The sequence below is a fragment of the Sander lucioperca genome, chromosome 8 (assembly GCF_008315115.2).
Source record: "Sander lucioperca isolate FBNREF2018 chromosome 8, SLUC_FBN_1.2, whole genome shotgun sequence".
NCBI classification, from domain to species: domain Eukaryota; kingdom Metazoa; phylum Chordata; class Actinopteri; order Perciformes; family Percidae; genus Sander; species Sander lucioperca.
The window spans coordinates 11,231,916-11,249,138 of NC_050180.1; the positions used below are offsets into that span (position 1 = coordinate 11,231,916).

A 17,223-nucleotide genomic window follows, 5' to 3' on the forward strand; every position below is an offset into this window, starting at 1 on the left:
AAGGGAAGAAGCCTGAGCCAACCCATCAAGGGCCGTCAGACCCAGAACTCCCCCTCCCCCCTAAACTAAAAAGTAGAAAACTAGACTACCAGACCTCCATCCTCAAAGCAATAAAGCACAACAGAAAGACAAAAGCAGGTAACAAAAGAACAACGGTGATCCGGCTGCTTCAGTCTCTCCAGGACATTCCTGTCTCCCAGCCTCTTATATCCAGGGGCAGGGTCACCCTCAATCAGAGATCAGGAACACCTGAGATGAACGGAGAGGAAGAGAGAGCAGACCACATAACACCCCCACCCTAATTTAGTTTTTTTTTGTCTTAATTTTTAGAAAAAAGAAAAAATATATATCACCAACAATACAACATGATTACAGACGCGACAATGCGTCAGCCACAACATTATCCCTGCCACGGATATGCTTAACGTCTACATTGAAGGCTTGCATAAAAATACTCCAGCACATCAGCCTTTGATTTGTGTTACGCATTGTCTGCAAAAACACGAGAGGATTATGATCAGTAAAAACGGTGACAGGAACATTAGATGACCCAACATACACCTCAAAATGGTTTAAAGCCAGAACCATCGCAAGGGCCTCTTTCTCGATCGTAGAGTACACTCGCTGATGACGATTTAATTTTTTGGAGAAGTAGGACACTGGATGTTCTACTCCAGCAGCACTATCTTGGAGCAGAACAGCTCCCATCCCCAATTTGCTCGCATCAATTGCCAGTTTAAATGGCTGATCAAAATGAGGCGTCGCAAGCAAAGGAGCATCAGTCATCAGGGCTTTAATCTGTTGAAAAGCATAGTTACATCTGTCAGACCACACAAATCAAACTTTTGGGCTAAGCAGGTCAGTTAATGGTGCAGCTACAGCCGAAAAGTTTTTACAGAACCTCCTGTAATATCCGACCATCCCGAGGAAACATCTCAGGTGTCGTCTGGAACCAGGAACTGGAAAAGCCAAAATCGACTCCACCTTGGACTGGACTGGACGCACTTCACCCCGGCCCACGATTTTTCCCAGATAGAACACAATGGCTTGACCAAAGTCACACTTTGCCAGGTTAAGCATCAGGTTCGCTTTGCTTAACCGCTGAAACACTTCCTCTAGTTGATGAATATGACTTTGCCAAGAATTTGAGTATATTATCAAGTCATCCAAATAAGCTTCACAGCCAGAGAGACCAGACAATACGGTATTAACCAGCCTCTGGAAGGTCGCGGGTGCATTGCACATCCCGAAAGCCATCACTGTATACTGCAAAAAATCATCTGGTGTTACAAAAGTGGAAATCTCTTTAACTCGGTCAGTTAGTGGAACTTGCCAGTACGCTTTTAGTAGATCAAGCTTAGTTACATATGAAGCACCGCCAACACGGTCAACACAATCCTCCATCCTAGGCAGAGAATAGCAATCAGGTTTTGTCACGGCATTCACTTTTCGGAAATCTGTGTAAAAGCAGTCAGATTTGTCAGATTTGTCAACCAACAAGCAGGGAGAACTCCACGAGCTCAAATTGGGCTCAGCAATACCATGGTCAAGCATGTACTCCTAACCTCTCTCTTAAAACGTCTACGCTTCTCAGGATTAACACAATATGCATGTTGCTTAATCTGTGCTGAATCACCTACACCAATGTCATGTTGCAAGATAGTCGTGGATGAAGGTACGTCCGAAAACAATGGCCTATGCGACAAAATCAGATCCACAATGTCAGCACGCTGAGTGTCAGGCACGTGAGCTAAGTGAGAATCAAGCTTATTTAACATTTCTGAGTTCTGTAACCTGCCTTGTACCACTGCTGTAGACGGAACAACAACATCCTCCTCATCCTGCACAGGGGTCAGAGCCACGGAAAGGAGAGCAGGGTCAACACTTCCAGCACTGGACAGCGCTAATACACAAACAGGGACAGATTTAACCAGATTAACACTAACAACTCAGCCGAGGGCATAACATTAGTAACAACTGCCAGACTAGATGTCACACTGTCTGGGCCAGGCCCAGCCTCACGCTCATGGTACGGTTTCAACATGTTAATGTGACACAACCTATTCCTACGACTCCGGTCTGGAGTAGCAATGAGGTAATCACGGTCACTTACTTTCTTCTGGACAAAATAGGGGCCACTATAGCGAGCTTGCAGACTGGAACCAGGGATCGGTAATAAAACCAACACTTTATCACCTGGGGCGAAAACTCTGCTCTCAGCTCTCCTATCATACCAGCCTTCCTACTTTTTCATTTTATCTTTTGCTAACTCACAAGCACGGTGCAGCTTAAACCGAAAACCACACACATAGTCCAACAAATTGTGGGTCTCAGCCTCACTCAGCCATTTCTCTTTTAACAGCTTCAATGGACCACGCATAGTATGAGCAAAACCAGGTCAGAGGGACTAAACCCTAAAGATTCCTGTACCACCTCTCTCACTGCAAACAACATAAAATGGACTCCATCATCCCAGTCTGTTTCAAGGTCCAAGCAGTATGCACGTAGCATTGATTTAAGTGTCTGATGGAATCGCTCCAGTGCGCCCTGCGAGTCAGTTTGAATAACTTTAGGCAACCCAAACACAGAGAAAAACTTAAACAAAGCTACGCACATAACAAATGTATTGCTCTGCACAGCATTTCATTTGTTATATACTGTAAAATACATTTCCATGCGAAGCAGTGAAACCCTCATTAAACCCTTTATTATGTGTTTACCCACTGCCAACTTTCTGGGTCAGTGCAGGCAAATAGTTTCAGGAAAGACAGTTGCCTTTCAATCAGCATTACAGTGGTTATTAAATTTAGTTATTCATAGTGTTCATCATGGAGTTGATTGGAGATTGGATGATGTCCACCCTGTTATTTTTGAACTGCCAATATTTACCTGAGCATGGTAGAACTATAATACATGGTTTATTTTGTCCTGTTCTAAAGCCAAAATAGTTTTGACTTTTATTTTTGCTATCACAAACAGATGCAACCAGCGTTGCCAGATGGGAAATGTTAAAGGCAAAATTAGTAGGATTTAAAAAAAACAAAAAAACAGCAATTGACTGATACAAAATAATCCTTCCCAATCATCACTTATGGCCCACTAGAAGTGTGTGGTAATGTATGTATCTGCTGAGACCCTGCCCTGTATTTTCTTACTTTGCTGTGTTTTGTGCCGTCAAGCTCTATAAAAACATAGCGACCAGGTGCCAAATCGTAAGAACCAGAGATTGTGGTGAGCACGCATCCGGATCAGAACTGCAAAAATGGCAGATACAGTGCAGAAAAAATACAAATACAGTGGGGAGAAACTCCATACTGAGAAACTTGTTCCGAAATGAGCGCGAACCTGGGGTTGGCTTCCACCTGCTGGTGAGCACTGTAACCCTTGTTGAATATATATATATATATATATATATATATATATATATATATATATATATATGGGGCACCATTTGAAAGGAACATGCATTTGTGGGATGAGCAGCAGTGCTAAGTATGTGGGTTGCGCCCATGAAGAATTTGCTAAATCTTCTCTGCCAATGCCAAACAGCTTATTCTGCCATTGACTTGTTTTGTGGATTGAATGATTAAAGTTTGAAGAAACAAGACATATTGGCAATTTAACAATTTATTCATTTCACAAACAGCTGGTCACCAGCCTGGTCACACACTGCTGTGGGATGGCATCCCATTCTTCAACCAGCATTTGTCGCAAGTCAGCCAACGTGGTTGTGTTGGTCACTCTGGCACGAACAGCACGCCCAAGCTGATCCCACAAGTGTTCAATGGGGTTGAGGTCAGGACTGCTGGCAGGTCATTCCATCCTCTCCACTCCCACATTCTGGAGGTAGTGTCTGATAAACCCCGCCCTGTGGGGGCGAGCGTTGTCATCTTGGAGGATAGAGTTCGGTCCCAGACTGTGGAGATATGGGATTGCCACTGGTTGCAGAATCTCATCTCTATATCTCTCTGCATTGAGATTGCCTCCAATAATGACAAGCCTCATTTTTCCAGTGAGGGAAAAATGGCCCCACACCATCACACTGCCTCCACCAAACGGTGTTACTCTATCGGTGCAGCAATCAGCAATTATATGTATGTATGTATGTATATGTATTATTTTTTTTTTTTTTTTTTGGAGCAAAATGATCGTATGCAAGTCATAACCAGAACAAATAGGTGCACATGGGTAATTTTACAAAACACGTTAGAGTTAAGGCCATAAACTAGGCTTATTAAATAATTAACTTGGCCTACTGGATATAGAACAACAGCCGAGTATTGTTCATCATTGATGTTTTGTGAGTGGATAGGAAAAGTGCATAATAAATAAATAAAGCTACTGGCCCAGGTCCTAAAGCAATATAACTTTAAAAGAGGATTTACAGTACAGCAGAGAAAGCATCAGGGTGACTTCACCTACTTAACCACTTTCAAGCCCTGAAGTCCTAAGACAATGTACAGTGAGCCCTGCCTTGAGGATAGTACTTAACAACAATGACATCATCAGTGGTACTTTTAATATTTCACTGATTTAAAGTGTTTTCTTCTAACAGGTAATGTGCACTGTATAATAATCTTTTTGTGACAATGATTTTCTACCATATATTTACATTATTTTGTTACTGTATTCACTTACAGAAAGGCTGCGAGGCACGCTGTGCAGTTGACCAGTTCCGGTGTCACAACAACCTCTGCATCTCGCTCAAGTGGCTGTGTGATGGCCAAGAAGACTGCAAGATGGGGGAAGATGAGAACAACTGCCAGGAAACAGGTGCAAAACAAATTTCCTCTAGTCTGTAAAAGAATCATAAGAGGTATACTGCAGAGTTATACTTAAGGCCGTTACAGACCAACCAGACGGCCGACCGTTGGCAGAAAAGGCAGTTGGACTGATCAGTCTCCCCGAGTTGATCAAAAAAATGCCTCAGAACACACCAAAACGACGAGACGTAATACGTCTCTATAACAGCAGGTGGCGCTAATCTGTATTGTCGCCCAAAAAATGAAAACCAGCAGCTGATTGGACGAACACGTCACGTGGGTCTGGCTGTTGCTTCCGGATTTTGGATTTTTCAACCGGCCATTAATGGCGACTCATTCAGAATACAATCTCATATTGGACTAAAATAGTTCACCGAAACGTTTTTCTGAAAACATTTTAAGCGAGAAATAAGCCATGCAGTTGCTGAATCTGTCTTCATTTCAGATTGACAAAGGCCAGTTTAAAAGATTTTCGTCAGATTTTGAGAGGCTTAGTCACGGTCATCCCGCTTGCCATTTCCGGGTGAGTCCCGACCGCCCTGTCTCCGACTGAGCATGTCAAGTCGGCCAAAATGAAGGCTGACGGCTCCTCCAACGGACGACGGCACGGAATACACCTAACAGACTCGAGTCACTGACTTCGCCAGACTGTCCAACGGCCGATTATCGGCCCGGTGTGTAGCTGCCTTTAGTGAATAGAACTTGGTGCATAGAACACTGCCTGCTTGTAAACCTTGTAATCCTCTGGAATATATTGTTCTTCTCTGTAAGAGTGGAGTTCATACAATTAAGTCAATTTAATTATTCTGCTTTAGGTGAAAGAAAAGGTTATCTTGTCGATGTCATTAGCTGGGAAAGGTGTTGAGTGTGAGGCAGTGAGAGATTCAGTGTTGCCCTGTGTAAGGTCATTGCTATCCTAAAGAACAATGGCAAAGTCGCACCCGTGATAAATGTTCTGTTATCAATGTTAGAATTTGAAAGAAGGTAGCCCTCAGGTTTTTAACATTGGCCTTATTATCATACCACATAAACTCATTAGGAATTGGTTGAAGGAATGACCATTGTACACACTGTCCTTAAAGGTACAATATGTAATATTTCTGCATTAAAATGTCTAAAACGACTGTACCTATGTCATACATTTTGTTGAGTCGTCTACTTATACTATCCCAAATGTTTCCAACAATGTTCAAAATTTGTTATTTTATTTTAATGACACGGGACGTTATATTTAGTCGCCTGTCATTGGTGTCATATAACCTTTGACCCCTCTGGTTCCTCTAACTCCCGTCAAAACACGGGAATCCAGATGATCCATTCGAGAGTAATTGTAAATAATACAATGTCACAGAAAGAATAATACTCAGTAACCGTAATACAGCTTTCTGCCACATGGCATCATTTTGTCATCGATTACATGCCACTTACAACACAGTAATACAGCAGAGATCTTATTTATTGATACATTTCAATATCGATCGATCCAGCTTAACGTAATATGCTACATTGACAAGGAGCTCATGCTAATGCTTGGTTGGGAACGTTATAAGGTTCCAACATCGTTCAACACGCTCATGAAGTTATTTTAAGTATAATTGTTTTGACCAAGGTAATGTTAAGGTACTGTGCAGTATACAATAAAAAAGTATGAAGAAAAAGAATTTAGGACTGTGTTCAGACAAACGGAGCACATAGTATAAGCTCTTTGACCTGCAGGACAACATCATATAGTATTTAGGAGTGACAAGTTCCAATAATTCCTCTCCAAGAAACCACATTTTCAGTCAGCATTAGCTTCATGTGGAGTTTTCCACTTGTTCATAGAGCAAGAACCTACAGTAAAAGGCTCTCACCTGAGTGGTTTTGTAGTTGAGAAAAGGCGGGTTGTTGACTGATGTCCTTTGCCCTTCTCCAGTAGCCCCTTCGTGTTCCGTCAACGAGTACGTATGTGCCAGCGGAGGGTGTGTGTCAGCCAGCCTGCGGTGTGATGGACATGACAACTGTCTGGATGGCTCAGATGAGGTGAGTGCAGCTTCAAAAGCAACAAAAAAAAAGAATTGGTTTTGGTTTTCTCTGATTACAGCTGACAACATCACTAGAATGGACAGTTTTAATGATTTCTTTGCTGACAGATTGGCTGTGTAAAGGAGTGCAGAGAAGATGAGTTTCTCTGCCTGAACCGTGCCCACTGCATCCCTCGGCGCTGGCGCTGTGACGACGTGTTGGACTGCATGGACCACAGTGATGAGGAAAACTGCAGCCAGGGTAGGTGTGAGTGTGACCTCACATGACTGTAATGTGTTTTGGTATTTGGAAGACCGATATTTAGGGTTTTTCAACCCTGAAGGTAAAAAAGATTATTCTCATATGCTATCTTAAATCTTTACACTGCAAATGTTATTGAACAGATAAGGCATGTGAACCATTTCAAAGCATTTAATATAAAGGAAACAGAACAACCGAGAACAACATAATGAGAATGAAAGATTTGAGATGAGATGAATAGATTCAGACTTGGCTAAATGATCCAGGGCTGTCTGAACATTGTTAAATTATCTGTCATTGTATTGTGTCATAGACAGTGTTTTCAGTCATATCTTCTAATAGCTTGAATGCACTTTTCTACCTAACTTAGATAGTTAAAAGTCTTGGGAACTTATCTGTGTAATTGCAGGTGCTTTCTTCTGCCGGGCAGATGAATTCATTTGCAACAACACTTTATGCAAACTCCACACGTGGGTGTGTGACGGCAAGGACGATTGTGGAGATAATTCTGATGAAGACAGAGACATGTGTGGTGGGTTGAAACTGTCACTCAAAATGCTTTTCCTTTGAAGACAGCTGATGCATATTTTATAAACCACTATTTTTCTATTTTCCAAGAGGGAATATTTCATTGTCTTTTCATAAAAGATTCCACACTGTTTTTTGAACGACACATTAACTTGTCTTGTCTTTTCATCTCCAGCAAAACTTCTCTGCCCTCCTACAAGGCCCTTCCGTTGCAGAAATGATCACGTGTGTCTGCGCACTGACCAAGTCTGCAACAAAGTGGATGACTGTGGTGACAACTCGGATGAAGAAGAGTGTGGTGAGCACAGAATGCACCAATACAGATCTCATATTACATCTGCACTAAGAAAATGTTCACGGGAAAATACAACTAAAGTTATTGTCAGTTTATTAAACAGAGTGCAGAACTCTACTTCTATTATTTGATAAACACGCTCCCCCGATGCACTTGTCCTTGACCCACACAGGTGCAGATACCATTTCATTCTGATAGAAAAGTTTAATTGGAATTATTTGGGCTGGGACAGAACGTGGCAACCCATGACCACTGTTGGTTTTTGATGGAGACAGGAAATGACATAACAAAACTTAAAAGTCAACTCCAAACTGGCTTCTTAACAAGTGGCTCGACCCCTCACTGATTTTGCCACTGATTTTGCCTGTCTAGTAATTTTTCTATCTCAGCTTGTTTAACTCATATCATTTTTGAGGGCTGATAAGGTAAATCTATCCAGGAAAAGAAAAAAAAAAGGGTTAGTAGGATTTTTTTAAATTATTCTATTTTTGCTGCCAACAAAGGCTGGACTAACAACATAAACTTTTTCTCGTGCCCATGTGGTATCCTTTACTATAGAATATTAAACACTGACCAAGTTGATGAAGATTTTAGCATGCTTAGCAGACTTTCTCTGATAACATGTTGAATGGGGTCTTAAAGTTGCACAGGCCTGATTTCTAATGCATAAGAGGATTCTTGGCCTTGAACTGACTTTGCCTAGTACTGAAAGTACCGTGTACATATGTACAGTATGTCATTTAATCATACAATCCTGCACAGTTTGAGAATCATGAAAAGCATATTTTGCATTCATATTTGGGCTTTACCATTTCTTCCATACCAATAGTTAGCTGCATGTGCCTCAAGGTTGATGATTTGCTTACAAATGGAAGGCAGGGGATGTAACTGCCACTGTGTGTAAATGAGAGATTTACAGGCTGCATTGTAAACTATGTGGTGTACTTACCATAGTTTAGTTTTTTTTATGTGGGGTGATTTTTGTGTTGAAAATATATGCCCGAAGGCATAATGGCTGCCGGTCCTCTTATAGTGTCCTGACATGTTTCCCCAACACAAGCCTGGTGTGAACGATCACACCGAGCAGACAGGAAAGGAAGGGACAAATCACTTCTCTGATCCTTCACTCATTCATTCCTTCTGTCGTCAATTCATCTCCCTTTCTGATTCCATTGATACATCCATCCATCTCTTACCTCACTCCATTACCTCTCACCATTGTGTGCTTCTCCCCTCAGTCCATCCCTTCAGTCTCACCTTAATCCCAGCGTTCCCTCCATCCACCTCTCTATCACTTCACTTTGTTCTTTCCCTTTCATCCCTCTGTTGTGCTTGGGGTGGATGTCAAACTCGTATTCTTTCCTGGTATAATTTAAGTGTATCGTTGACAGCTGTCTCTGTGATAGTGTGTTTTGAAAACAGCCTCTCTCTCCCCTTTCATATTTCAGCTGTCCTATCCATTAAAGGTGGAAATGCCCCAAAAAATAATCTTAAATTATAAAGAAGTAAATAATTGTCAATAAGCTCTGTCCCCTGGCTCACATTTCAGAACTATCATCTTCTACTACAACATATTTTGAAACTAAAAGCAGCATATTTGCACTTGAATATTTGATACTGCATGAGTTAGGTTTTGAGTTGTCTTTTTCAACTGATGCTGTGTGTCTAAAGCAGAGGTGGTGGCCAGAAGACCTCGGCCTTGTGGGAAGACGGAGTTCACCTGCAGTAACCAACGCTGCATCCCAATCCAGCTGCAGTGCGACCTCTTCAGCGACTGCGGCGATGGCGGCTCGGACGAGCAAGACTGCAAGGCCTGTAAGCACAGCAGCAGTTGACTTGAGCAAACAGATCAAAGAAGCATTCGCCAGAGATTAAAAGTTTTGAACATACCATGATGTTATGGAGAAGCACAGCAATCTCCTCGTTTTAAAATGTGACGTTTTGTTATTTATGGTAATATATGTATGACCGTGTTTGACGTGTGCTGTGTACTATTTGAAAAGAAGATGATGCCCTCTCAGCTTTTGCACATCAAAAGCAAAACACAGCAGGTGTCTAAGACACAGAGGACTGATGTGTAATCAAAGTCCTGTCTTTATTTGTAGTTTCCAGCGGAGATGTATGTGGAAAGAAAACAAATCCATGTGGAGAGGATGCCATTTGCAACCAGACAAATGCTAATGCTATATGCCAGTGCAAACTTGGTTTTAAGAGGAACCAACAGACAGGCCTATGTGAAGGTACTGTATCATCATTTTATTCTTTATTCCTATTGTCAACATTTTGTACTGGACTGTTGGGTTGACAAGATTAGATCAGCCAGGTTAAGATATGGTGATAGTTATGTTTTTGTTGCAAATACTGCCAGGTGTCACATTATGACAAGGTATTCCTTGGGGTTTTATCATAAGAAAAAACTGTTTTTATAACTAATATTATAGTCTATATCTACGACGTTCCAATTCCGCAGCATGTCCCTTTTTTTGGCTGGATGTCCAATACCTTCCGCTTTCTTTGTGTTGTAATTTTAAACTTTTCCTAATACTATGAGTCTCTTTTTTCCAGAGATAAATGAATGCCTACAGTTTGACACATGTCCTCATTACTGCACAAACACTAAAGGATCGTTTAAGTGCACATGTGACCGGAATTATAAGGAGATCAATGGCAATTGCATAGCAAAAGGTATGATTCTAAAGTTTAATATTAAACATTCTTTGGTGTACTCTGCATAAATGGTAATTTAGTGATATTACCCTCATTGTAAAATAAGTGCAATATTAAAATGTATTTGTTGTCAAATACCCAAAATGGAATTTAGCCAATGTTCTTTTGTTTCCTTTTTTTTTTTTTACATATTAATAACTCACCGGGCAGGACCAGAAGATCGAGTGCTCTACATTGCTAATGATACTGAAATCCGAAGTTTTGTGTATCCATTTAACCAGAGCCATGGACACAAACTGCTCACACACATCGAGGACAATGCCCGCATTATCGGAATGGATGCTCTGTTTCACCACCAAAGGTTTATCTGGGCTACCCAATTTAACCCTGGTGGAATTTTTTACAAAGACAATCTAGAAAGAAGTCAAACTAAAACAAATGTCAGAAACATTGTAAGTATATCTAATGTGTGGCATTGTTTTTATACATCATAGCAAATTTGTAATGTCTGTTGCATATTTTTTCAACTCACTGAGTTAAATTGTTGAGAAAATATGGATAAAGAGAATAACAAAAGCCTACTTCTTTAAAAAGAGTTATTGTAATGTGTAAAAATAATCCCTACATATGTGTAGTTCTTACTATAGATATGAAAAGCATTAAGCTAAAAATGCTATGCCTGGTCAATTGTTCATGTTGTCTGTCAATTCAAAGTAATACCAAATATCTCCTTGCTATTTCTTCTATGAGACACTACTCTAAGTGAATGTATGCACACTTGTGGCTATTATTGGTTACAGTGTTCAGACTTCCGTCGACCTAGAGATATTTCTGCTGACTGGATCACAGGCAACATCTATTGGACTGATCACTCTCGGATGCACTGGTTCAGCTATTACACAGCCCACTGGACTAAATTACGATATTCCATAAATGTGGGGCAACTTAAGGGACCAAATTGCACCCGCTTGATTACTGACATAGCGGGAGAGCCATACGCCATCACTGTCAACCCAGCCAGAGGGTAAGTTGTTGTTGACATTCAGTTTTTTTTTCCTACGATGGAGATAATCACTCCTATCAACAATTAGGCAACGTGTCTTGCCAAACATGCCTTTCTGTTTCCTCTCAATAAAAGCCTTTTACTGGCTAAGCACTCTAATGTGAACCAGCTACAGAAAATGCACGATTAGCCATCAAGATAGCTGTGAAATGCTAAATCAAGGATTGACAAAAACATTAAGATATGGACCTTTTTTTGTGCACATTTTCTCAATGGATCAATTTGCATACCTTAGGAAAGCAATGCAATTTGAAAAATTCAGTCAATTAACCATTGCTCAATGGTCATTGAAAATGTAAATGTAAGCATTTTATTAATTACTCAGCTGCAGTGGAAGTAGCTTTATCTGTTACCTATTACATCACTTAGTGTCACTACTCACACCAGCTCTATGAAAGGTGCCCTTCAACAACAACAAAGCCTCCACAGCCATGTGTGGTTGTGATGCATCACTCACACAATGAATCTTGAGGCTTTCCAAATGTTCTCATCAGCCGCATCACCATCTAATACTCCATTAGTTGGCAAGTAAAGATGTAAAAGCATTGTCTGCACTTTATTAGTTTTGGAATTGCACTTACATTAGGTCGTTAGATATGACATCATCACCAAGGACAATAGGATTTATAAGAATCTGTACTGAGAAACAAAATGTGTTGCTGTAGCAATTGGACATTATCAGGCTATATGAGTGTCAATGCATTCATTTATTAGGCTGTATAGGCACAAAGGGTGGCTGTATAGGCCTTTTATATTTCTATGCATACTGTCTATGCCATTTACAAGAAGATTGTGTCAGGGAGGTACAGTATTTCTCTTTGTTGCAGGATGATGTACTGGAGCGTAATAGGTGATCACTCTCATATAGAGGAATCTGCCATGGATGGCTCCTTACGCAGAGTGCTCTTGGAGAAAAATCTCAGGAGACCCACTGGTAGGTTTTTTTTTTTTTTCCATAAATTATTTACGTGTTACTGCCACCAGCCATCAATCAGTGAAACAGTGTGAAATCATTGGCAGAAACGTGAAAGGCTTGTGCGCGTGCATACGCATCCTAAGTTCACGACAAAAATATTGCTGGTGCTGCTGGTTGTCCAAACTCCTCAAGGCACTCATTCAAGTCCAATGTATTCACATCTATGTTTGGTCACCTGTCCTAATTTTCATACTATGTAATTTCAAAAATTGAAATAAGACACTGTCTGTCTGCAGTACTGGGACTCTTTGACATCAGATATACAAGTGCTTGTATATGTAATCACTGAGCTGAAAATTCAGTGATTACATGGGCAGGGATGAAGTAGCAATAGGTTAAGAGTAACAGTAACAGTAACCAGAAGAAATGAAATTCTGCCTTACATATACAGTGTATGAAAAGAAATTAGGGAGGAAAAAATAATTAAATAACACAAAACACACTTTTTGAGTTTTGCTACAAAATGGTTTTAAGTTGGATCAGTACCTCAATCTTCCAATTAAACCGCATTGAACTATTCATCTATGGACACAGGAACAATTCACATCCATATGTCTATAATAAATAGACATACAATAGAATAGACATTGTTAGTCATAGCCAGGACGTTATTCCATCAAAAGCACAGATAAGGAAGTAATGAAACCATTGTGATCTCTGTGACATGTAATGGACTGCACTGCATGCACGTCTCTGTAATTCACTAAATCTACAAAGCTCTGTACAATATTGAATTGGCTGCCAACCTTATTAGCTAATACTGCATTTGTCATGCAGGACAACGGGGATAGGACCCAAATGCAACCAATTGAAGTAGCTGATTGTATGATGATTTCAGAGGTTTATTTAGGTAATCTAGCCTACAGGAATGCAGGCAGGCAGGCAAGCAAGCGATGCAGACTTGACCAGGCTGGGAACAGGCAAAAGGCAGGAGTTGGCAGACAGGTAACAGGCAACAGAAACCACATTGCAACTTGGATGATCTGACAAAGGAACAAAGTGGACCAGTATATGCAGAGACTGGCTGACTAAAGAAATGCCACAGAAAGATGTAACCTGCTCTGTATTACGTAGATGCATTGGTTATAGTGCTGGATGGATACCCATGAGACCCATATACTATTGTGGAACTATGGTGACTATTCATATGTTTATATTTACCACATATACACTGCATATTATTGCACAGCCAGTGCAGTCACAGCTTTTAAAGTCAAAACTTTAGCATTTATAAGTAAGGAATACTTTACAGCCACTCGAAAATGTGTTGGTGTGTCTATAGGGAGACACTTAGTGCTGATCTAGTTTTGAAGAGCAGCTTTGGCCTCTTTTAATTCAAGGGACCCATGCTCTGTCTTGGTCACAGAAAGAGGAATTCATCATCTGTGGAAAAATGCAAACCTATTTAAACGCTCCAGCCAGGTGCTCAATTATCCAGTCAGACTTTTGGGAGAAAGTGAAAGTGAGTCACTGATTTGAAATTGTAATGTAAGCACGCCAAGATGGTAGATCGACTGTTATTTTTGACACAAGCAAAACGGATGTTGAATGCAAACAGCCAGAGGGAGATATAAACAAGAGAAACACTGCCTCCGCATCCTGTTGATCTGCAACATTCATATAACTATTCTGACCCAAAGGTCTCCTCCATTGAGGGATTCCATTACGATCCCTGTGTAATTTGTCAAGTAAATGAATCTCTTTTCTTCATCCTCCCACAGGGCTGGCCATTGATTATTTCAACCAGAGATTATACTGGGCAGATCCTGAGCTCTCACAGATAGGGAGCATGAGACTGGATGGCTCGGACCCTCTGGTGACAATCAGTGACAGACACGGTAAAGACAACTGAAAACAAAGCACAACTTCTTCTTTTAAACACATAATATCCATGCTGCACTTTGGTTTCTTTAACTTGTTATCAAGTAATTGCAACAACAGCACTGCTTTTGTGTCTCAGAAGGGTAAGCTTCAAAACAATGTGTATTGAGAACAATCTGCCTACACAAGATACAAACGTTCATCATCTCAAGGCTACAGGTGTTCTAAAAGGGTAACTTATTATTTTCTGCTTTCTTTGCTGGATTTACAGGAATTTCCCAACCATATAGAATTGATATATTTGAAGACTACATCTACGGAACTGGACTGAAACACGAGGTCTTCAAGATTCACAAGTATGGCAAACAGTCGGTGGAATTTTTCAATTTGGGGATGGAGAAGCCCACTAATGTTTTGATCTCCCATCGTTACAAACAACAAGATGGTAAGTTGTCTTTTTTTTAAGTTTTAAAGGCAGAATGCGTGGATTAGTCAGTTGCGGTTTGTAAACACAACATTCAAAGTTGGCCCCGGCTCAACAAACGTTACGGTGCTCAGCAAGGGTTACGGTGCTCACCAGTGGGTGACAGATTTACTTTTGTTTTGGAACAACTTTGTCCGCTTGGCATTTCGCCTTGCAATATTTGTGTTTTTTGGGCGCTTTGTCCGCCTATTTCATAGCTTCCTTTTGGCAGATGATCTGGCACCTGGTTGCTACGTTTTTAATGAGGTTGACACCCAGAAACGTCCTGAAAACAGCAAAATAAAAAATACAGGCATGGTCTCTGCAGATGCAGACACCGCCACACACATCTAGTGGGTCATAAGTGATGACTGAGAGGGATTATTTTTGTATACGTATACATTAGAGGTGTCACGATTCTTCAAATCCACAATTCAATTAGATTTTTTATTTTAAGGTCACGATTTTTGATTAAAACATTTTTTTTTCAACAGGGACGGCAAAGCCACAATAAGGACCACTAGATAGCAGAAGGGTACTTTGCAACAGTTGGAGTTTTCTTTTTAGTAGCATAGTTGTATGCACCATTAGTTTAACAACATGTACCTGAAGGCACCATGGAGTTCTGCGGAGCGTACATTCTTTACCTTCGTTGTTTGTTAACATAACTCAGTCACGCTGAAGGCAAAATGTTGCCACACCGGTGACTTCAGGAAAGCAGGCAAGCTGCAGGCATTTGGTAAGCTAAGGTTAACCTGTGTCTTTAGCTGCATGCTACCAGCCAGTTAGCTACGCTCTGTCTGTTGTTGTTTTTTATCTTCGGACTTGTGCAAGCAGGGTTTTGCCAATCCTGCTTCTGATTTTGATAGTCGCAATTAATGGATTTCAAGAAATCGTGACCCCTAGTATACATAGTTTTTTAGGAAAATCCTACTAGTTGTGCCTTTAAATAATAAATATTCATGCTACTGTATATGCATAAAATATCTTTTGAGGAATTACAGAGAGGACTTATAAAGATTACAAAATGAAGGTGGCCCCTACAAGGAGAATTATATTTTTACATGTTACATTTTTTCATTGATTTCATTTAGATTTAGATTTAGATCCTACATTTTAATTTCAGTTTATATATTTCTTAGTTTTTAAGATGTGTCACTTTTTTTATTTTCTAGGAAATACTGTTTTTGGTAAATTTTTACTTTGTTTTGGTTTAAGGTATTTCTAGGGCATGATTAAAGACAGATTGAAAATGTGCTTCTTCTTATTAAGACTCAGATTGTCTGTGACGTTTATTTTTACACTTGACCTGCACGCAGTATTTACCAGTGATTAACGAATAATGTAACGAATGCAGTACAAGCTGGAGAGTGTCAGACAAAGAAAGCCATTGTAGCCAATTGTATGTACATAACATGCTAATAAAAGGCACTTGTACAAGGCGCATGTGGAGAGGGTTTGTTGAAGGTCATCATAAACAGTTATTAGAAGGAATATAAAATTAGTTATATAAAGTATTAATTGACTGAATGGTGTCTGGTTTGTGTCTTTGTGTGGATGTTCAAGGATGATTGTGGCTGTTTGGACCTTAGTTACATATAAACAACGCAGAATGAAAGTGTAGGATGAGCAATACTTGTGTAAAAAAATGGTATTATGGTATTAAATTGATTAAATAAATACATACTATCTATTTAATGTATGCCTATTGGTTAAATAATATATAGAGAAACAGCACATGCTCTGTCAAATTAAGGTTGATAGAAGCTCTCTTTGAGGCGTGTTACTGTTTCAGGAGTGCAACATAAAACGCAGCCATCTGTTTCCTGAGACACAGTTAATCAATACAACCATGTCCTCTCACTTTCTTCATGTAATAGACCAACTTCAGTTATTTGTTACATCTCTGGTGTTAATGGTTAGAGAACATCAGACAGCTCAGTCTTGGTCAGTTTTTCACTTAAAGGGCAGCTGTTCCATTCCCCAGAGACTCATTAAGCCAGCCATTTATTGTGTACTGTGTAGTGTGAAGTCTGAAGATGTGCACAGCCTGCAAAAAGCTATGACATGATATCTTCAGCAAAACCCTAACAACCATTTAGATTTGTTCTGGGCTTTCATCCCTTTCATCCTTGTATAAGAAATCTAAGAACTCATTATCTTGAGTGTATACTGTGGAACCATTAATGATAGTCAGAGACATCAGTGCAGTTTTTAAACAATCTGCAGTTTTTGTGTAATGCACCTGCAGTTTGGACAGTCTTTAGCGCTCTGTTAAGGCCCTGACACACCAACCCGCTAATCGGCCGTCAGACAGTCTGGCGAGGTCGGTGACTCAAGTCTGTTTGGTGTGTTCCGTGCCGTCGTCCGTCGGAGGGGCCG

The 17,223-nt window shown here is 40.3% G+C and overlaps 1 protein-coding gene across 6 annotated transcripts in view; it reads left to right on the plus strand.

Moving 5' to 3' along the window:
* lrp1bb (low density lipoprotein receptor-related protein 1Bb) overlaps positions 1-17,223 on the plus strand; it is a 287,103-nt gene that overhangs the window by 251,315 nt on the left and 18,565 nt on the right. For 3 of the 6 annotated variants that reach the window (XM_036004184.1, XM_036004187.1, XM_036004188.1), the window contains exons 69-81: positions 4,641-4,773; positions 6,679-6,785; positions 6,896-7,028; positions 7,438-7,560; positions 7,732-7,854; positions 9,523-9,666; positions 9,957-10,091; positions 10,417-10,536; positions 10,729-10,970; positions 11,319-11,542; positions 12,409-12,515; positions 14,279-14,395; positions 14,650-14,823. In XM_036004184.1, the coding sequence (XP_035860077.1) occupies positions 4,641-4,773; positions 6,679-6,785; positions 6,896-7,028; positions 7,438-7,560; positions 7,732-7,854; positions 9,523-9,666; positions 9,957-10,091; positions 10,417-10,536; positions 10,729-10,970; positions 11,319-11,542; positions 12,409-12,515; positions 14,279-14,395; positions 14,650-14,823 (1,882 nt within the window). The remainder of the gene's footprint in view (positions 1-4,640; positions 4,774-6,678; positions 6,786-6,895; positions 7,029-7,437; positions 7,561-7,731; positions 7,855-9,522; positions 9,667-9,956; positions 10,092-10,416; positions 10,537-10,728; positions 10,971-11,318; positions 11,543-12,408; positions 12,516-14,278; positions 14,396-14,649; positions 14,824-17,223) is intronic. The other 3 variants (XM_036004186.1, XM_036004189.1, XM_036004185.1) reach the window with 2 other exon arrangements.